Source organism: Notechis scutatus, unplaced genomic scaffold, assembly GCF_049901735.1.
Source record: "Notechis scutatus isolate UNSWTSFEM ecotype Mainland unplaced genomic scaffold, rNotScu1.2 NSCUSCF24, whole genome shotgun sequence".
Taxonomy (NCBI): domain Eukaryota; kingdom Metazoa; phylum Chordata; class Lepidosauria; order Squamata; family Elapidae; genus Notechis; species Notechis scutatus.
In genome coordinates, this window is record NW_028263149.1 from 331,120 (window position 1) to 352,432 (window position 21,313).

At 53.7% G+C, this 21,313-nt stretch overlaps 1 protein-coding gene across 1 annotated transcript in view; it reads left to right on the forward strand.

Annotated features, from left to right (window-relative positions):
* Positions 1-3,240: 3,240 nt before the first annotated feature.
* The window catches only part of NOS3 (nitric oxide synthase 3), a 40,570-nt gene continuing 22,497 nt past the window's right edge, over positions 3,241-21,313 (forward strand). Inside the window, 19 exon segments of the mRNA XM_087948834.1 lie at positions 3,241-3,382; positions 5,645-5,738; positions 5,872-6,017; positions 7,056-7,220; positions 7,473-7,510; positions 7,513-7,533; positions 7,536-7,564; positions 7,672-7,750; positions 7,753-7,811; positions 10,154-10,293; positions 12,203-12,307; positions 12,309-12,366; positions 14,458-14,536; positions 14,539-14,558; positions 16,231-16,425; positions 19,838-19,911; positions 20,044-20,188; positions 21,149-21,251; positions 21,299-21,300. Of these exon segments, the coding sequence (XP_087804960.1) occupies positions 3,270-3,382; positions 5,645-5,738; positions 5,872-6,017; positions 7,056-7,220; positions 7,473-7,510; positions 7,513-7,533; positions 7,536-7,564; positions 7,672-7,750; positions 7,753-7,811; positions 10,154-10,293; positions 12,203-12,307; positions 12,309-12,366; positions 14,458-14,536; positions 14,539-14,558; positions 16,231-16,425; positions 19,838-19,911; positions 20,044-20,188; positions 21,149-21,251; positions 21,299-21,300 (1,665 nt within the window). The 5' untranslated portion in view covers positions 3,241-3,269.

Genomic DNA, 21,313 nt, shown 5'->3' on the forward strand with positions numbered 1-21,313 from the left:
TGGGTGGGTGAGTGGGTGGGTGTTTGTGTGTGTGTGTGCTTGTGTGTATGCTTGTGTGTGTCTTTGTGTGTGTGTGTGTGTTTGTGTGTGTGTGTGTGTCTTTGTGTGTGTGTGTCTTTGTGTGTGTGTGTGTTTCTGTGTGTGTGTGTGTTTCTGTGTGTGTGGGTGTGTTTTTGTATGTGTGTGCGTTTGTGTGTGTGTATGTGTTTCTGTGTGTGTGTTTCTGTGTGTGTGTGTGTGGGTGTGTGTGTGTGTTTGTGTGTGTGTATTTGTGTGTGTGTCTTTGTGTGTGTGTGTGTTTGTGTGTGTGTGTGTGTGTGTTTGTGTGTGTGTATTTGTGTGTTTATGTGTTGGTTTGGGAAGCCAGCGACCCTTCTTGGAACGAGGGAGCTGCAGCGGGGACCTCAGAGGTCATCTAGCCCAGCCCCCCCGCCCTACAGGAGAAGGGATCGCGGGCTGAGAAAGGGACCTTGGAGGTCATCCAGGCCAACCCCCCCTTGTTCGATTGAGACACCGTGACAGAATGTCAGAATCACAGGGTGGGAAGGGACCCTTGAGGTCATCTAGGCCAACCCCCTGCTCCAGCAGGAGCCCCTTCCGGAATCCTGGCATGAGGGAAGGGGACCTCAGAGGTCATCTAGTCCAACCCCCCTGCTCCAGCAGGAGACCCTTCTCAGAATCATGGAATGAGGGAAGGGACCTCGGAGGTCATCTAGCCCAACCCCTCGCCTCAAGCTAGAGACCCTTATGGAATCCCGGAAGGACAGTGTTGGAAGGGACCTCAGAGGTCATCTGGCCCAACCCCCTGCTCCAGCAGGAGACCCTTCCGGAATCATGGCATGAGGGAAGGGGACCTCGGAGGTCATCTAGCCCAACCCTGTTTGAGCAGGAGATCCTTCAGAATCTGGCACGGGCGGGGGGTTTTTTACCCCATTTTTTGAGCAGGGGGCCCCCCCCCAGGTGGAAGGGGACCTCGGAGGAGGACATCTGGGACCCTTTCAGAGTAAAGAAAACAACAGGGTTAGAGGAAGGGGCCCTCAGAGGTCATCCAGTCCAACCCCCCCCCCGCCCCGCTCCCTCCGCCCCAACTCCCCGCTCAGGCAGCGGACCTTTACAGAATGGAGGAAGGGCCCCTCGGAGGTCATCCAGCCCAGCCCCCTGCTCAAATAAGAGACAGTTGCAGAATCACAGAGTCGGAAGGGGACCTGCGAGGTCGTCTAGTCCAACCCCCTGGCTTGAGCGGGCGCCCCTGGCAGAAGAAGAGACAAAATGGAAGGCACTTTAGATGCCATCTACTACCCCCTCCTCCTTCTCTCCCTCTCCGCACCCCACTTCTTTCGGCCCCAGCGAGGAGGTTTGGGGGGTGCGGGAAGAGACAGAGGGCCCGTCTAGATGCCCGGTGGGGTCTCATTCATCCCCCGGCAAGACCAGACCTTCCTCCTCCTCCTCACTTCACCCCCTCCACCTCATTCTGGGGACGCTCCACCCGGCGAAGGAGAGGGAGAAGAGGCAAGAAGGGCCCATCTGGGTCTAGATGCCCCTTAGCATGCCCCACGGGGGAGTGTCACTCCGGCCGCGGACACCCTCGGACCCTCATCACTCACTCCCCCACCCAAGGACTTCCTGACAGAATCATAGAGTGACAGGGTTGGAAGGGACCTGAGAGGGCATCCAGTCCAACCCCCTGCTCAAGAAAGACTTCCTTACAGAATCATAGAGTGACAAGGTTGGAAGGGACCTCGGAGGGCATCCAGTCCAACCCCTGCTCAAGAAGGACTTCCTTACAGAATCATAGAGTGACAGGGTTGGAAGGGACCTGAGAGGGCATCCAGTCCACCCCCTGCTCAAGAAGGACTTCCTGACAGAATCATAGAGTGACAGGGTTGGAAGGGACCTGGAGGGCATCCAGTCCAACCCCCTGCTCAAGAAAGACTTCCTTACAGAATCATAGAGTGACAAGGTTGGAAGGGACCTCGGAGGGCATCCAGTCCAACCCCCTGCTCAAGAAGGACTTCCTTACAGAATCATAGAAGTGACAAGGTTGGAAGGGACCTCGGAGGGCATCAGTCCAACCCCCTGCTCCAGAAAGACTTCCTTACAGAATCATAGAGTGACAAGGTTGGAAGGGACCTCGGAGGGCATCCAGTCCAACCCCCTGCTCAAGAAAGACTTCCTTACAGAATCATAGAGTGACAAGGTTGGAAGGGACCTCGGAGGGCATCCAGTCCAACCCCCTGCTCAAGAAAGACTTCCTTACAGAATCATAGAGTGACAGGGTTGGAAGGGACCTCGGAGGGCATCAGTCACACCCCTGCTCAAGAAGGACTTCCTTACAGAATCATAGAGTGACAGGGTTGGAAGGGACCTCGGAGGGCATCCAGTCCAACCCCCCCTGCTCAAGAAGGACTTCCTGACAGAATCATAGAGTGACAGGGTTGGAAGGGACCTGGGAGGGCATCCAGTCCACCCCCTCCTCAAGAAGGACTTCCTTACAGAATCATAGAGTGACAGGGTTGGAAGGGACCTGAGAGGGCATCCAGTCCAACCCCCTCCTCAAGAAGGACTTCCTTACAGAATCATAGAGTGACAAGGTTGGAAGGGACCTCGGAGGGCATCCAGTCCACCCCCCTGCTCAAGAAGGACTTCCTTACAGAATCATAGAGTGACAGGGTCGGAAGGGACCTCAGGAGGGCATCCAGTCCAACCCCTGCTCAGGAAAGACTTCCTTACAGAATCATAGAGTGACAAGGTTGGAAGGGACCTGAGAGGGCATCCAGTCCACCCCCTGCTCAAGAAGGACTTCCTTACAGAATCATAGAGTGACAGGATTGGAAGGGACCTGAGAGGGCATCAGTCCACCCCCTGCTCAAGAAGGACTTCCTGACAGAATCATAGAGTGACAGGATTGGAAGGGACAAGGGAGAGGGCATCCAGTCCACCCCCTGCTCAAGAAGGACTTCCTTACAGAATCATAGAGTGACAGGGTCGGAAGGGACCTCGGAGGCATCCAGTCCAACCCTCCTGGCACCGCTCGGCACCAACAAGGGAGAGGCGGGGAGGGGGGCTGAGAGAGAAGAGGCCGAGGCCCGTCTAGACGCCACGGGGGTTCCCCCTCGGGGTGGTCCGCCAGGGAAAGGATCCGAACCGCCTCCCTTCCCATTCCAACTCTCTCTTCCCCACCCCGCCTCGTCTTGGAAAAAAAAAAAAGCAGGATTTCCTGCCTTGGGGCCAGGAGGAAAAAGTCGCCCAAGACCTGACACGGGAGAGCCATGGGGAACAATTGGGCCGGGGGTCCCACGCCGGACGGCGCCCGCGGGCGCACCCTCTGCTCCCGCCACCGGCCCTCCACCTCGGACGAGAGCGACTCCATCGCCAAGAACAGGTTGGGGGGGGCGGGGGGCAAAATGGAAGTGGGGGGGCGCCGGTGGAATCCATGGGGAGGACAAAAAAAAAAAAGGCGGGATTTGAATCCATGAGGGCGATTTGAATCCATGGGGAGGAAAAAAAGGATTTTAATCCACGGGGAAAAAAGGGGGATTTTAATCCATGAGGAGCGAAAAAAGGGTTTTAATCCATGAGGAGGAAAAAAAGGGGCGATTTTAAGGCATGGAGGAAAGAGATTTGCAGCGGGCGATTTAATCCATGAGGAGGAAAAAGGGGGCATGGGGAGGAAAAAAGGGGATTTTAATCCATGAGGAGGAAAAAAGGGGATTTTAATCCATGGGGAGAAAAAGAGAAGATTTTAATCCATTTTAATCATGAGGAGGAAAAGAGGGGATTTTAATCCATGACGGGCGATTTTAATCCATGAGGAGGAAAAGGGGGATTTTAATCCATGGGGAGGAAAAAGGGGGATTTTAATCCACGAGGAGGAAAAAAGGGGGATTTTAATCCATGGGGAGGAAAAGGGGATTTTAATCCATGAGGAGGAGGAAAGAGGGGGATTTTAATCCATGAGGAGGAAAAAAAGGGGGATTTTAATCCATGAGGAGGAAAAAGGGGATTTTAATCCATGAGGAGGAAAAAGAGGGGATTTTAATCCATGGGGAGGAAAAAAGGGGATTTTAATCCATGAGGAGGAAAAAAGGGGGATCCATGGGGAGGAAAGAGATTTTAATCCATGAGGAGGAAAAAGGGGGATTTTAATCCATGGGGAGGAAAAAAGGCAGGATTTTAATCCATGGGGAGGAAAAGAGGATTTTAATCCATGAGGAGGAAAAAAGGGGGATTTATGAGGGATTTTAATCCATAGAGGAAAAAGGCAGGATTTTAATCCATGAGGAGGAGGATTTTAATCCATGGGGAGGAAAAAGGGGGATTTTAATCCATGAGGGAGGAAAAAAGGCAGGATTTGAATCCATGAGGAGGAAAAAGGAAGTTTGAATCCATGGGGAGGAGGGGGGAAAAAGGAGGAAATTTAATCCATGAGGAGGAGGAAAAAGGAAAAGGGGATTTGAATCCATGGGGGGAGGGAAAAAGGGGATTTTAATCCATGAGGAGGAAAAAAGGGGGTGTAATCCATGAGGAAGAAAAAGGGTTTTAATCCATGAGGGGGCAAGGTTTTAATCCATGAGGGAGGAAAAGAGGGGATTTTAATCCATGAGGGGAAAAGGAGGAGGAAAGAGGGATTTTAATCCATGAGGAGGAAAAAAGGGGGATTTTAATCCATGAGGGGCGATTTTAATCCATGAGGAGGAAACGAGGGGGATTTTAATCCATGAGGAGGAAAAAAGGGGGGGGATTTTAATCCATGAGGAGGAAAAAAGGGGGATTTTAATCCATGAGGAGGAAAAAAAGGGGGATTTTAATCCATGAGGAGGAAAAAGGGAGGATTTTAATCCATGAGGGGCTATTTTAATCCCATGAGGAGGAAAGAGAGAGATTTTAATCCATGAGGAGGAGAAAAAGAGATTGTAATCCATGAGGGAGGAAAAGAGGGGGATTTTAATCCATGGGGAGGAAAAAGGGGAGTTTAATCCATGAGGAGGAAAAAGGCAGGATTTGAATCCATGAGGAGGAAAAAAGGGGATTTTAATCCATGAGGAGGAAAAAGGGGGATTTGAATCCGTGAGGAGGAAAAGAGGGGGATTTTAATCCATGGGGAGGAAAAAAGGGGGGATTTGAATCCATGGAGAGGGAAAAGATGGGGCTAGAAATCATCATAGAATGACGGAAGGGACTTCAGAGATCATCCAGCCCAACCCCCTGCTGGAGACATCCCCATAGAATGACAGAAGGGTCCTTTTGAGGTCATCCAGCCCAACCCCCTGATCAGGCAGGAGATATCCTCCTATAATGACGGAAGGGACCTCAGAAGTCCCCCAGCCCAACCCCCTGCTTTTCCTCTAGGGACGGAGTTGGAAGGGATCTCAGAGGTCATCCAGCTGCACCCTCTGCCTAGGCAAGAGATATCCTCATAGAGTGATGGAAGGGACCTCAGAGGTCATCCAGCCCAACCCCCTGCTTCCCCTCTAAGGACCGCGTAGTCAGAAGGGACCTCAGAGGTCATCCAGCCCAACCCCCTGCTTTTCCTCTAGGGACGGCGTTGGAAGGGACCTCAGAGGTCATCCAGCCCAACCCTCCCCCCTCTGTCTCTCTCTCTCTCTCTCTCTCTCTTCCTCCCTCCCTCCCCACAGCTTGCCAGCCGGCGCCCGGCCGAGCTGCCCCGCTACTCCCGCCTCAAGAACTGGCAGACGGGCGCCATTCTCTACGACACGCTCAGTGCCCAGGCCAGGCAGGTGAGGGCGCCCGTGACGGGGTGTGTGTGTGTGTCGGGGGCGGGTGAGGGAAGGGCTGGCCCCCTTGGCAGCAGGGAGTGTGTGTGTGGGGGGGAGGGCAAATGGGCCTGCCACCTTTGGCCTCTTTTGCCAGGAGGTGCCATGCAGTGCCCGGCGCTGCCTGGGCTCCGCCATGGTTCCGAAACAGATGCTCTGCGGCCCGGAGGGCGATCGCTCTGAGGATCAGCTGCTCAGCCTGGCACGGGACTTCATTACCCTCTACTACAGCTCCATGAAGCGGTAACACACACACACAAACACACACACACACACACACCCCCCTTGGAAATGGGCGCCCATCCTCTTTCCATACAGGCTGGCATCCCTCATCCTGGCACCCCACTTTCCCAGGGGGCACCCCATCTTCTCTCCCAACAGCCTGGCACCCTTGCCTTCCCTCCCTCTTGTCCAAGGCTGCCGCCTACAGGAAAATCGGGCTGAAGGAACGGACCCCGAGGAGGCCCATCGTCCCCCAGCCAGGGCGGAGGGAGGGGCAGGGGAGTCCAAAACTCTCGGGCCAAATCTCCCTTTCGGACTCCGCCCCAAAGATGGAGCAGGGCTTTGAAACCGATAACCGATCACCTCAAGAGCAGGAAGGGACCCGGGAGGTCATCTAGTCCAACCCCAAGCGGGAGAACCTCCCCCCACGCCATTGCTGACCAAGCGACCGCCCAATCTTGGAAACTCTCCAGCGGCGAAGCTCCTGGGCGCTTCTGAGGGGGCGAACTTACGACCCACGGGCCGATTGGCGGTTTCCGGCGATAAGCCCGTCCCTCCAGGACAGGCCTCGCCCCTATTTTTCGGGGAAGAGTGGGAAACACAGGGGAACGTACCTTCCACCTTGCCTTTCCCCCACCCCCTCCGTCACGATCGGACCCAAAATCTTGACGTGGGAGAGCCATCCTCGGCGTGCGTTCCGCCGATCGTGTGCCGCACTTAACGCCGCTCGGCGTTTCCAGGATCAATAGCTTCCGGTTTTGGACGGCCAAAGCATTTCCCGGATTCCCTCCCTTTTTGGGGGGGAGGGGGAGAATCATCCAGACTTGCTTAACGACGAGATGGCTCGTCGTTGGAGCAAATCCGCGATCGTCCGCGCTTTGGCTCGGAGCTAACTTGCCGGAGACTCCCCAAAGCGAGACCAGAACCACCCTAGAGGGGTGGGGGGTGAAGAAAGGGGGGAATCTCTAACCCTAACCCTAGGGATAGTCTCACTTAGTGACCTCGATTTTGGAGGTGGCTGTAAGAGTCGAGAGAGCCTCCTCTCTCTTTCCTCCCCAGGGCCGAGTCCCAGGCTCACCACCAGCGGCTCCAGGAGGTGAACAACCAGATCCTCGACACCGGCACGTACCGCCTTCTGGAGGCCGAGCTGGTCTTCGGGGCCAAGCACGCCTGGCGCAACGCCGCCCGTTGCCTGGGTCGCATCCAGTGGAACAAGCTGCAGGTGCATCCGGGTTGGTGGTGCAGAAATCGTTCGGGATTATCGATATCCGGGATAAACTCCCCCTCCCTCCCCGCCCGATTCCAGCTGGCTTTGGTCCTCTTGTCCTCTTTGAGTCGATTCCCTTCCCTTTCCCCGCCCGGATCCATGCCCCCCTCCCTCTGACGGGCAACTCGGGGATGCCCGTCACAGAAAGCGGGCCAAAGTCGGGCATCCCCTACTCCCCACCCCCTGCTTTTGACGCTCATTCCCACCAGGTCTTGATGCCGAGACATCACCAGCACCCAGGAAATGTTCACCTCCTCTGTACCCACATCAACTCGCCACCAACCGCGGGAACCTCCGGTGAGCCGGCGGCGAGAGCCGGCGGTCGGTCGGTCGGTCTTGGCGGAGAGTCAAAACCCTGAGGCTCTTCCCCCCCCGCCCCCGCCCCACCATTCGCTTCCTTCCTGCCAGGTCGGCCTCATCACCATCTTCCCCCGCGAGGCGCTGGGCGAGGACTTCCGGATCTGGAACCCCGCAGCTCATCCGCTCGCCGGTACAAGCAGCCGGACGGGGCCGTCCTGGGCGATCCGGCCAATGTGGAGATCACTGAGGTGAGCTAGGGCAGGCGGTCCGTGATGGGCGACCGAAAAGGGAATCCCGTTCCCTCCTCCCCCGCCCCGGTTGGCCAAGCAAAAGCGAGAGCTTTGTCCTGTTTTGTGACTTTTCTCCCCATGGTTCTTCAGTGAATCGCGGCCGTTTGTTAAGGGAATGACACGTTTGTGAAGCGAATGGCACTGTTCGTTAAGCAAATCGCACGTTCGTTAAGCGAATGGCACGTTCGTAAAGCGAATGGCACGTTGTTTAAGCGAATGACACCTTCGTTAAGCGAATGGCACGTTTGTTAAGCGAATCGCACGTTCGTTAAGCGAATCTCAAGTTCGTTAAGGAATGACACGTTTGTTCCGTGAATGGCACATTAGTTGAGCGAATCGCACGTTCGTTAAGGGAATCGAACATTCATTAAGCAATTTGCACATTGGTTAAGCGAATGGCACGTTCGTTAAACGAATCTCAAGTTCGTTAAGGAATGACACGTTTGTTAAGTGAATGACGTTCGTTGAGTGAATCGCACATTCGTTAAGCAAATTGCACATTGGTTAAGCGAATGGCACGTTCGTTAAGCGGGTGTCACGTTCGTTAAGGGAATCGCACATTAGATTAGCCCGAATAGGTACGTTTGTTAGCGAATAGCACGTTTGTTAGCGGTGTAAGTTCGATTGAAGTGAAGCACGTTCGTTAAAGCGAATGGCACGTTCGTTTAGCGAATGACACGTTTGTTAGCGGGCTCGAGCGTTCGTTAAGCACGTTGCACATTGGTTAGAAGTGAATGGCACGTTCGTTAAGGCAGATAGTGCGTTCGTTAAGTAGATCTCACATTTGTTGGGAATGGCAAGATTCGTTAGCGGATAGCACGTTTGTTAAGTGAATGACACATTCGTTGAGCTGAATGGCACGTTACGTTGGCGAACAGATATTAGTTAGCGGGTAACAACTGCGTTAATTAACAAATGGCATTAGTTAGCGTTAGCACGTTAAGTAGCGCGGGTATGCGTTAGATAAATCGCGCATTAATTAAGGGAATGGAAGCGTTTATTAAGCCGAATGGCACGTTTGTTAAAGCGTTAATGCGTTCGTTAAGTGAATGGCGTTTGTTAAGCGAATGAGCACATTACGTTATGATCGAGCGTTCGTTAAGCAAATTGCATTGGTTGGGTGAATGCGTTCGTTAAGCGAATGATACTACGTTGTTAAGTGAATGCTCACATTTGTTAAGGAATGGCACGTTCGTTAAAGCAAATGGCACATTGCACGTTTGTTAGCGAATGGCACATTAAGTTAAGTGAATCTGCACATTAAGCGAATCCAGAGGTAGTGAATGGCTGAAGTTCACGTTCATTAAGCAAATGGCACATGTTCGTTAAGCGAATGGCACATTCGTTAAGTGAACCGCACATTTGTTAAGTGAATCTGAAGTTACGTTAAGGAATGACACACTTGTTAAGCGAATGACACATTAGTTAGCGAATGACACATTCTTTAAGCGAATGGCATGTTCGTTAAAGCGAATAGCGCGTTCGTTCAGCGAATCGCACATTAGATTGAGTGATAACTTTCATTAAGCGAATCGCACGTGCGTTAAGTGAATCGCACCTTTTTGAAGTCAATCAGACATCCCCGCGCTGATTTGACTTCTTAGAATGATCCCAAAGCAGGACCCCCGAAACACTGCCAACCCTCCTAAAGAGGCGAGTCAATCAGAATTTTCCATCCCCTGACCCTGTAGATATACTTCAATACGGTCCTTAAGTGGGGCGAAACGTTCAGCTCGGAAAGTCACAGCGATCCCCTGCCCGACCACGACGCTTAATGACCAACGTTAGGAGCGCTTCTACCCGAAGCAGACGCGACATGGGACTGTTTTCATAGCTTGACGGTCACTGAACACACTCCGACGAAAGCAAAGTCGGCAGAGTTAGCGGGGACCATTCACTGGCCGAATGGTCTCATTTAGCGACTCCCGTGGCGATTTGTGTTGAAAATCATTCGGCAAGGCAAGGCTCCAACCCTGCACCCCCGCTGGTGGGGTCTGGCAACCGGTTTGGGGAACATCGCGCTGTACCGGCTGAATCCCACCTCGACCTCGCGCCCCCAAATCCTGTCCTCCTCCTGCCTTGGTCCTGACGGAGCGGGGGGGCTCCATCCATCTAGACGGGGACCATCCTCGGAGACCCCTTTCCATAGAACCCGTTGCAAGACGGCCATCTTGGCCCGGAGGGTCTCCCCATTACGACGGGTGGCAAAGACGTTGAGCGGACGGTTGAGCTGAGACGATTCTTGGACGTCCACTTCCCCACGGCTCTTCTCTTTGCTCCCTTCTCTCCCCCCCCCCCAGCTCTGCATCCAGTATGGCTGGCGTCCCCCCTACGGCCGTTTCGACGTCCTCCCGCTCCTGCTCCAGGCTCCCGACGAGGACCCCGAACTCTTCGTCCTGCCCCCTGAGCTGGTCTTGGAAGTGCCCATCACCCACCCCACGTGAGTCCAGTTGCGCCGACGGGGACCCCCAAATGGGAGGGTGGCGGGGGGAAGTGGATCCCACCAGATCCCACTGGTTCCACTTCCGGTTTGGCGCGGACGCTGCTTTCCACGCCCGAGCTTGAGGCCCGGGCGAAGCGATGTTGGAGTGCCGCGCGCGAGAAGCGATGTCGGGAGCAGTGTTGGGTGCGCGCGTGGAGAAGCAATGTTTGGAGTGCCGCAGCGAAGCGATGTCGGTGCTGCGCACGGCCATGTGTGCAGCGTGATGTTTGAGGTCGCGGCAGAAGCGATGTTAGAGTGCGGCGACAGCAATGTTGGAGTGCCGTGCGGGCGTGTGAGTGCGGCGTGAGAAGAGATGTTTGAGTGCCACCGTGAGAAGCGATGTTGGAGGTGCGGCGAAGCGATGTTAGAGTGCTGCCGGCGAGCGTGTCGGTGCCGTGCGGGGAGGCGTGTTGGAGTGCCGTGCGGCGGCGATTCGGGTGCCGCTGCGGGCGATGTTTGAGGTCCGCGCGAGAAGCGACGTGTCAGAGTGCCATGCGTGAAGCGATGTTAGAGTGCCCGTAGCGAAGCGATGTTGAGTGCCGTGCGCGAAGCAATGTTGGAGCATTGGGGCGAGCGTTGGAGGTCCAGCGTGAAGCGATGTTTGAGGTGCGCGTCCGAGGCGATGTTAGAGTGCCGCACGCGAGAAGCATGTTAGAGTGCCGCAGCGTGAGAAGCAATGTTTGAGTCCGCGCAGCGATGAGAAGCAATGTTGAGATGCGGTTGCGCGAAGCGATGTTAGAGTGCCGCGTGAAGAGTGTTTGAGTGAAGCAATGTTGAGTGCCGGCGCGAGAGCGATGTTAGAGTGCTGCCGCGATGTCAGTGCAGCGATTTTGAGGTCGGCGTGCAGCGCGATGTCAGGAGTGTCGCTGGAGCGTGTCGGTGCCGCGCTGCGAAGCATGTTGGAGTGCGCGGCGAGAGTGTTTGAGGTCAGCGTGAGAAGCGATGTTAGAGTGCCGCGCGTGAGAAGCGATGTTAGAGTGCCGCCGCGGCGTGATAAGTGCCGCGCGATGTTTGAGGTCCGTGTGAGAAGCGATGTTTGAGGTGAAGCGTGTCAGAGTGCTGCCGAAGCGATGTCGAGTGCCGCGCAGAAGTAATGTTGGAGTGCAGCGGCGTGAAGGATGTTTGGTCAGCGCGTGAGAAGCAATGTTGGAGTGCCGCGGCGAGAAGCGATGTCGGAGTGCCGCGCGCGAGAAGCAATGTTGGAGTGCCGCGTGAGAAGCGATGTTTGAGGTCCGCGCGTGAGAAGCGATGTTAGAGTGCCGCGCGCGAGAAGCGATGTTGGAGTGCCGGCGGGAGAAGCGAATGTTGGTGCCGTGCGCGAAGAGCAATGTTGGAGTGCACGTGAGGCGATGTTAGAGGTCCGCCTGCAGAAGCGATGTCGGTGCCGCGCGAAGCGATGTTAGAGTGCCGTGCGCGAGAAGCGATGTTGGAGTGCAGCGGCGCGTGTTTGAGTGCGGCGGATGTTAGAGAAGGCGCGCAATGTTGGTGCCACGCGAAGCAATGTTGGAGTGCCGCAGCGTGACGATGTTTTGGCGGGCGTGTAGGCGGCGAAGCAATGTTGGAGTGCGGCGTGAGAAGGCGTGGGTGTTGAGGTCGTCAAGCGGCGATGTTGGAGTGCGGCGAGGGCGAAGCGATGCTGCAGAGGTCGCTGCAGAGCGCATCGACCTTGGCTGCTCTTGCGGCGGCGTTCGAGTGCTGCTGGGAAGTGCCACCCGCGAGAAGCCCATCTTTGAGCCCGCTCGTGAAGCGCGAAGTATAGCAGTGCTGCGCCCTAGAAGCAATGTCCACCACCACCACCACCACCCCTCCTTTCTGCCTCAGTCTTCCTCACCCGTTGTCCACCCTCCCCTCCCCGATCTTCTCCAAGGCTGCTGTGGTTTGAAGAGCTCGGCCTCCGCTGGTACGCCCTGCCGGCCGTGGCCAACATGGTGCTGGAGATTGGCGGTCTGGAGTTCCGCCGCCCGTTCAGCGGTCGTGGGCTCCGCAGATCGGCATGGGGACTTTGGCGCCCAGCGCTACAACCTCTTGCAGGTAAGGGGGGCTCTGTCCCGAGTTTCCCCAACCCCCACCCCGACCGGGGCCATGAAAGATAACTCTCCACCCCGTCGAGGTGAGGTGGGCTTCCCGGACCCCCAATGGAGCCCAATCTCTCTGCCCGCAAGGAGACATTTGACTTGGGCCAATCACCGGGAGACTGGGAGTTCAGTTTTCGTCCAGATGACCCCCCGTCTGTGGGTGTTCCCGCAACAACGGACGGCCACTTGGAACAAGACCCCCTTTAGAGTCCATTCTCTCTCTCTCTCTCTCTCTCTCTCTCTCTCTCTCTCTCTCTCTCCTCTGCAACTGGAGCGACGTGGCCATCTTGGGCGAGCCCCCTTTAGAGTCCATTCTCTCTCTCTCTCTCTCACTCTCCCTCTCACTGCTCTCTCTTTCCTCTCTCTCTCTGCAACTGGAACGCAGACGGCCATCTTGGACGAGCCTCCTTTTAGAGTCCATTCTCTCTCTCTCTCTCTCTCTCTCTCTCTCTCTCTCTCTCTCTCTCTCTCTGCAACTGAACGGAGCCATCTTGACGAGCCCCTTTAGAGTCCATTCTCTCTCTCTCTCTCTCTCTCTCTCTCTGCAACTGGAACGACGGCCATCTTGGACGAGCCCCCTTTAGAGTCCATTCTCTCTCTCTCTCTCTCTCTCTCTGCAACTGGAACGGACGGCCATCTTGGACGAGCCCCCTTTTAGAGTCCATTCTCTCTCTCCCGCAACTGAACGGACAGCCATCTTGGACGAGCCTCCTTTTAGAGTCCATTCTCTCTCTCTCTCTCTCTCTCTCTCTCTCTCTCTCTCTTGCAACTGGAACGGACGGCCATCTTGGACGAGCCCCTTTTAGAGTCCATTCTCTCTCTCTCTCTCTCTCCCTGCAACTGAACGGACGGCCATCTTGGACGAGCCCCTTTAGAGTCCATCTCTCTCTCTCTCTCTCTCTCTCTCTCGCAACTGGAACGGACGGCCATCTTGGACCAGCCTCCTTTAGAGTCCATTCTCTCTCTCTCTCTCTCTCTCAACTGGACGGAGCGGCCATCTTGGACGAGCCTCCTTTAGTGTCCATTCTCTCTCTCTCTCTCTCTCTCTTCTCTCTCTCTCTCTGCAACTGGAACGGATCGCCATCTTGGGCCAGCCCCCTTTAGAGTCCATTCTCTCTCTCTCTCTCTCTCTCTCTGCAACTGGAACGGACGGCCATCTTGGACGAGCCTCCTTTTAGAGTCCATTCTCTCTCTCTCTCTCTCTCTCTCTCTCTGCAACTGGAACGGACGGCCATCTTGGACGAGCCCCTTTTAGTGTCCATTCTCTCTCTCTCTCTCTCCACTGAACGGATTTCCATCTCGAGCTCTCTAGTCTCTCTCTCTCTCTCTCTCTCTCTCTCTCTGCAACTGGAGCGGACGGCCATCTTGGGCGAGCCTCCTTTAGTGTCATTCTCTCTCTCTCTCTCTCTCTCTCTCTCTCTCTCTACAACTGGACGGATGCCATCTTGAGCCAGCCCCTTTAGTGTCCATTCTCTCTCTCTCTCTCTCTCTCTCTTGCAACTGGAACGGACGGCCATCTTGGACGAGCCCCTTTAGAGTCCATCTCTCTCTCTCTCTCTCTCACGAACGACGCCATCCGACGAGCCCCTAGAGCCATTCTCTCTCTGCAACTGGAACGGACGGCCATCTTGGACGAGCCCCCTTTTAGAGTCCATTCTCTCTCTCTCTCTCTCTCTCTCTCAACTGGAACGGACTGGCCATCTTGGACTAGCCCCCTTTAGAGTCCATTCTCTCTCTCTCTCTCTCTCTCTCTCTCTCTCTCCGAACGCAGAACGGACGGCCATCTTGGACCAGCCCCTTTAGAGTCCATTCTCTCTCTCTCTCTCTCTCTCTCTCTCAACTGGAACGGACGGCCCATCTTGGACGAGCCCCTTTAGAGTCCATTCTCTCTCTCTCTCTCTCTCTCTCTCTCTAACTGGAACGGACGTGGCCATCTTGGACGAGCCTCCCTTTAGAGTCCATTCTCTCTCTCTCTCTCTCTCTCTCTCTTCCTGGTTCTCTCTCTCTGGCCTGCCCGCCTGCCGTAACCGGGGTTCTTTCGTCGCAGGGGGTGGCCGAGAAGATGGGCCTGGACACGGGCACCACCCTCTCCCTCTGGAAGGACAAAGCGGCGGTGGAGATGAACGTGGCGTGCTGCATAGCTTCCAGGTAAGGCGGGAGGGGCAGCCGCGACGAAGAGTCTTTTCGGCTTCTTTACAACGGGCCACCGAAGGCCGGATATTTCCGGCCTGAGCCACCGAGGCGTTGTTCGGAAGGGGCCTCGCTTTCTTCATCCCACCCTCCTCCCTCCTTCCTCTTTCTTCTTTCTTTTCTTTCTCTCTGTCTCTTCCGCTTCCTTTCTTGCTCTCTCTCTCTCTCTCATTCCCTCGCTTTCTCTCTTTCGGTTTACAGCGGGCTGGCTTGGAGTGGCTGCCTAGGTCACAGACCTCCCGCCCTTCCTTTCTTCTTTCTTTCTTTCTTTCTTCTTCTTCTTTCTTTCTTTCTTTCTTTCTTTCTTTCTTTCTTTCTTTCTCTTTCCTCCTTCCTTGTTTCTTCTTTCCTCTCTTTTCTCTCATTCCCCGCTTTAGCTCTTCCGGCTTTCAGCAGGCCGGCATCTAGTCTCCTTCGCAAGGTCACAACACTCCCGCCCTTCCTTCCTTCCTCTTTCTTTCTTTCTTTCTTTCTTCTTCCTTCTTTCTTTCTTTCTTTCTTTCTTCTTTTCTTTCTCTTTCCTTCCTTTCTTCCTTCCTTTTTTTCTTTCTTCCTTTCTTCCTTCCTTCCTTCCTTCCTTCTTTCTTTCTTTTCTTTCTTTCTTTCTTCTTTTCTTCTTTCTTTCTTTCTCTTCTTTCCTTTCTTTCTTTCTTTCTTCTTCCTTCCTTTTCTTTCTTCCTTCCTTCCTTCCTTCCTTCCTTCCTTCCTTCCTTCTTCCTTCCCTTTCTTTCTCTTTCTCTTTCTTTCTTTCTTTCTTTCTTTCTTTCTTCTTTCTCTTTCTTTCTTTCTTTCTTTCTTTCTTCTTTCTTTCTTTCTTCCTTCCTTCCTTCCTTCCTTCCTTCCTTTCCTTCCTTCCTTTCTCTCTCTCTCTCTCTCTCTCTCCTTCTTTCTTTCTTTCTTTCTTTCTTTCTTTCTCTTTCCTTCCTTCTTTCTCTTCTCTCTCTCTCTCTCTCTCTCATTCCCTCACTTTCTCTCTTTCGGTTACAACGGGCGGCGGCTTTGAGTGGGCTGTGCAAGGTCACAACACTCCCCATTGCTTCCTTTCTTCCTTCCTTCCTTTTTTTCTTCTTCCTTTCTTCCTTCCTTCCTTCCTTCCTCCCTTCCTTCCTTCCTTCCTTCCTTCCCTTTCTTTCTTCCTTCCTTCCCTTCCTTCCTTCCTTCCTTCCTTCCCTTCCTTCCTTCCTCTTTCTTTCCTTCTCCTTCTTTCTTCCTTCTTTCTCTCTTTCTTTCTTCTTTCTTTCTTTCCTTCTCTTCCTTCTTTCTTTCTTTCTTTCTTCCTTCTTCTTTCCTTCTTCCTTCCTTCTTTTCTCTCTCCCTTTCTTTTCTCTCTTTTCTTTCTCTTCTCTCTCTCTCTCTCTCTCTCTCTCTCTCTCTTCTCCCTCGCTTTCTCTCTCTCTCCGTCAAACTGCCCGGTACCTTGAGTGAGCCGTGCGAGGGAGCGGGGGTGGTGGTGTTGCATCCCTCCCTGTCTTTCCTATCTCATTTGGATCGGCTCCGCAAAGGGGGGGGGGGGGGAAAAAAGGGAGGCTCCGGTGGGGTGTGAGGCGGGGTGTGGATGTGGGGGATGATGGCTGATGGGACACCCCCTCCCTCCCTCCTCCCCACCGCCCTTGGGCCCTTTCTCTGCTAGCTGGCCAAAGTCACCATCGTGGACCACCACGCCGTGGCCGAGTCCTTCATGAAGCACCTCGAGAACGAGCAGCGGATCCGCGGCGGCTGCCCGGCGGACTGGGTCTGGCTGGTGCCCCCCATCTCCGGCAGCCTGACGCCCGTCTTCCACCAGGAGCTGGTCAACTACCAGCTCTCCCCCGGCTTCCGATACCAGGTGAGTCGAAAGAGCGCGCGAATCCCCTGGGATCTCCCAAGGACACCCCCCGGGAAAGGGACGATCGGCCGAACGAGCGGTTCGCTCAAACCGGTACAAAGCGGTTTCATCCGTACGCCCTTGGCTGTGTCTAATTAATGAAAGATTAATTTAATGAATGAAAGATCAATGAAACACACACACAGACACGAGAGGGATAAGGGCCAGGCCGGGACTGGGGGAAGGGGGTTCGGGAGAGGCCATCGCCCCCACCCCCACCCTCCGACGGTTAGAGGACTTCTGGAAAGACTCTTGCGGGGATGCAAAAAGGAGAAGAACCCAAGGAAGAGGACCGACAGGTGGGCCCGAAACGGAGTTGTGGAAGAGGGGAGAGGAGGAGGAGGAGGAGGAGGAGGAGGAGGACTGTGGGGTCCTTGGTTCTCTCCGACATGGGCTCCTTTCTTGCGGACATTTTCTGACCCAACTAGGGAACCTCATCGGTGGTAGAAGGGAGTGGAGTTGGGAGGAAAGAGGAGAGGAGGAGACAGAAGGAAGATAAGGAGAAGGAGGAGGGAGAAATAAAAAAGAGAAAGAAGGAGGAGAGGAAAAAAAAAAGGAAGGCATAGAAGGAGAAGGTGGAGAAAGGAGAGGGAGAATAAAGAGAAGAAGAAGGAAGAACAGAATGAGAAAGCGGGAGAAGAAAGGAGAATGAATAGATAAAAGAGAAGGAAGGAGGAGAAGAATCGGAGAAGAAGGAGGAGAAAGAAGGAAGAATAGAAGGAGAAAGGTGGAGAAAGGAGAGGGAGGAATAAAGAGAAAGGCAGGGAGAAAGGAGAATCGAAGGAGAAAATTGAGAAAGGAGAAGGGAGGAATAAAAGAGAAAGAAAGGAGAAGGAAGGGAATAGAAGGAGAAAGGTGGAGAAAAGGAGAAGGAAGGAATAAAAGAGAAAGAAAGGAGAAGGAAGGAATAGAAGGGAGAAAGGTGGAGAAAGGAGAAGGGAGGAATAAAAAGAGAAAGAAAGGAGAAGGAAGGAATAGAAGGAGAAAGGTGGAGAAAGGAGAAGGAAGGAATAAAAAGAGAAAGAAAGGAGAAGGAAGGAATAGAAGGAGAAAGAGAAGGAAGGAATAAAAGAGAAAGGAGGAAGGAAGGAATAGAAGGAGAAAGGTGGAGGAGAAGGGAGAAGATAAAAAAGGAAGAAGGAAGGAATGAAAAGAGAAAGAAGAGGAGAAGGAAGGTATAGAGAGGAGAAAGGTGGAGAAAGGAGAAGGAAGGAATAAAAAGAGAAAGGAGAAGGAAGGGCAAAAAGAGAAGAAAGGAGAAGGAAGGAATAGAAGAGAAAGGTGGAGAAAGAAGGAAGGAATAAAGAGAAAGAAAGGAGAAGGAAGGCATAGAAGGAGAAAGGTGGAGAAAGGAAGGAAGGAATAGGAGAGAAGAAAGGAGAAGGAAGGAATCAAAGGAGAAAGGTGGAGAAAGGAGAAGGGAGGGCAAAAAGAGAAGAAAGGAGAAGGAGGAGAAGGAGAAGGTGGAGAAAGGAGAAGGAAGGAATAAAAGAAAGAAAGGAGAAGGAAGGAATCGAAGGAGAAAGGTGGAGAAAGGAGAGGAAGGAATAGAGGAAGGAGAAAGGAGGGAGAGAAAGGAGAATGAATAGATAAAAAGAGAAGGAGGAAGGAGAAGGAAGGGAATCAAGGAGAAAGAAGGAGGGAGAAAGAAGGAAGGAATAGAAGGAGAAAGGTGGAGAAAGGAGAAGGGAGGAATAAAAAGAGAAAGAAAGGAGAAGGAAGGAATCGAAGGAGAAAAGAAGGAGGAGAAAGAAGGAAGGCATAGAAGGAGAAAGGTGGAGAAAGGAGAAGGGAGGAATAAAAAGAGAAAGAAAGAAGGAAAGAATAGAAGGAGAAAGGAGGAGAAAGGAGAATGAATAGATAAAAAGAGAAGGAAGGAGAAGGAAGGAATCGAAGGAGAAAGCAGGAGGAGAAAGAAGGAAGGAATAGAAGGAGAAAGGTGGAGAAAGGAGAAGGGAGAATAAAAGAGAAGAAAGAAAGGAGAAGGAAGGAATCGAAGGAGAAAAGTGGAGAAAGGAGAAGGGAGGAATAAAAAGAGAAGAAAAGGAGAAGGAAAGAATAGAAGGAGAAAGGAGGAGAAAGGAGAATGAATAGATAAAAAGAAAGGAAGGAGAAAGGAGAAGGAAGGAATCGAAGGAGAAAGAAGGAGGAGAAAGAAGGAAGGCATAGAAGGAGAAAGGTGGAGAAAGGAGAAGGGAGGAATAAAAAGAGAAAGAAAGGAAGAAGGAAAGAATAGAAGGAGAAAGGAGGAGAAAGGAGAATGAATAGATAAAAAGAGAAGGAAGGAGAAGGAAGGAATCGAAGGAGAAAGCAGGAGGAGAAAGAAGGAAGGAATAGAAGGAGAAGGTGGAGAAAGGAGAAGGGAGGAATAAAAAGAGAAAGAAAGGAGAAGGAAGGAATGGGGAAGGAGAAAAGATGGAGAAAAGGAGAAGGGAGGAATAAAAAGAGAAAGAAAGGAGAAGGAAAGAATAGAAGGAGAAAGGAGGAGAAAGGAGAATGAATAGATAAAAGAGAAGGAAGGAAGGAGAAGGGAAGGAATCGAAGGAGAAAGAAGGAGGAGAAAGAAGGAAGAATAGAAGGAAAGATGGAGAAAGGAGAAGGAAAGAATAGAAGGAGAAAGATGGAGAGGGAGAAAGGAGAAGGAAGGAATAGAAGGAGAAAGGAGGAGAAGGAAAAAGGAAGGAATAGGAGAAAGAAAGGAGAAGGAAGGCCTACAAGGAAAAAGAAGGAGAAGAAGGAGAAAAGAGAAGGAAGAAATGGAAGGAGAAAGAAAGGAGAAAGAAGGTATAGAAGGAGAAAGATGGAGAAGGAGAAAGGAGAAGGAAAGAATAACGAGAAAGAAGGTGAGGAAAAAGAAAGGAGAAAGGAGGAGGAGCAGGAGAAAGAAAGAGGGGGAAGGAGAGAAAGAAGGAGAAAGGAGAAGTAATAAAGATAAAGGCAAAGAAGGAGAAAGGAAAAGGAGAAAGAAGAAGGAGAAGGAGAAAACAGGAGGCGGCGAAGGAAAAAAAGAAAAGGAGAAAGGAGGAGGAGGAGAAAGAGGGGAAGGAGAAAGAAGGAGAAAGGAGAAAGGAGGAAAGAGGACAAAGCACAAAGGAGGATAGAGGAACGCCCGCACCCCGAACGCCGGACATCTCCGACGGTGCAAGCGCGAGGACCCAGTTTGAGGTCCCTTCCCACAGCCCCGAAACCAACGGTGGAGTCGAGAGACGCAACCGCCAAGGACGGCCTCGGAAACGGGGCCCACCGGGAGGAGACCTTCCGCCTCCTCGCCCACCCACCCAGGGGAGGGTCTCAGACCTACCCTCCCCCTCCATCCTCCCCCACCCTGAGGAGACAACCCCCCTCTCTCTCTCCCCTCCCCCCCCCCCCACAGGCTGACCCCTGGAAGTCCTACATCCCCAAAGGGACCACCATCACTCGTAAGAAGACCTTCAAAGAGATCGCCAAGTAAGTCCCCTCCCCCTTCCTCGGGGCTTCTCCCCCCACCTCCCCCACGTGTCCCAAATCTGGACCCGGGGGTCCCATCTCTCTGCCACCCCCACCCCCGCGTCTCGTTTCCTCCCCCCTCCCCCTCCCCAGCGCCGTCAAGATCTCCGCCAAGCTGATGGGTCACGTGATGGCCCAACGGGTCAAGGCCACCATCCTCTACGCCTCGGAGACGGGCAAGTCCAAGGCCTACGCCGTCAACCTCAAGGAGCTCTTCCAGTCGGCCTTCGCCCCCAAGGTCAGCCCTGCCGGGACCTTCCTCGGTCTTGTCGGGGGTGGGGTGGGGTGGGGTGGGGGTGGGTTGGGAAGACCTTCTTGGGGTCCGATCTGGGGTTTCGGGGGAGTCCACCGCCGGGCGGCGTCTCCGTGTCCATGAGGAACCTTCTACAAGAGCCACCGCAGTCGAAAGAGGTGGTTGACCCAGGTTATGACCGAGGGATCTCGGGTGGGGCCACCAACCGCTTCCCGGGAGGGAGGAGGGAGAAAGAGAGGGAGGGAGGGAGGGAGGAAAGAAGGAAGGAAGGGTGGCAGGAAGAGAGGGAAGGAGAGGGAGGGGAGGAAGGAGAGGAGAAAGAGAGGAAGGAGGGAGGGAGGAAAGAAGGAAGGAAACGGAAGGAAGGAAGGGTGGCAGGAAGAGAGGGAAGGAGAGGAAGGGAGAAAGGAGAGGGATAAAGGAAGGAGGGAGGGAGGAAAGAAGGAAGGAAACGTAAGGAAGGAAGGGTGGCAAGAAGAGGAAGGGAGGAAGGAGAGGGAGAAAGAGAGGAAGGAGGGAGGGAGGAAAGAAGGAAGGAAACGGAAGGAAGGAAGGGTGGCAAGAAGAGAGGGAAGGAGAGGAAGGGAGGAAGGAGAGGGAGAAAAGAGAGGAAGGAGGGAGGGAGGAAAGAAGGAAGGAAACAGAAGGAAGGAAGGGTGGCAGGAAGAGAGGGAAGGAGAGGAAGGGAGGGAGGAGCGGGAGAAAGAGAGGAAGGAGGGAGGGAGGAAAGAAGGAAGAAAAGGGAAGGAAGGAAGGGTGGCAGGAAGAGAGCGAAGGAGAGGGAGAAACAGGGAAAGGAGGGAAGGAAGGAGGGAGGGAGAAGCGAAGAGGCCCACCTCCTTCCTCTCAGGAACCCCCACCAGCGAGGTGACGAGGGGAGGTGAGGCGGGAGGGGTCCTCGTCCTCCCACCGCGCAGCGTCGCTCCTCGTCTCGCCCCCCTGCAGGTGATGTGCCTCGACGAATACGACGTGGTCTCCCTGGAGCACGAGACCCTCGTTCTGGTGGTCACCAGCACCTTCGGCAACGGGGACCCGCCCGAACGGAGAGGTAACGGCCTCGAGGGTGGAGCGAGGCCGAGGGCAGCCGTTCCGGAGAAGTGTCTCCCAAGC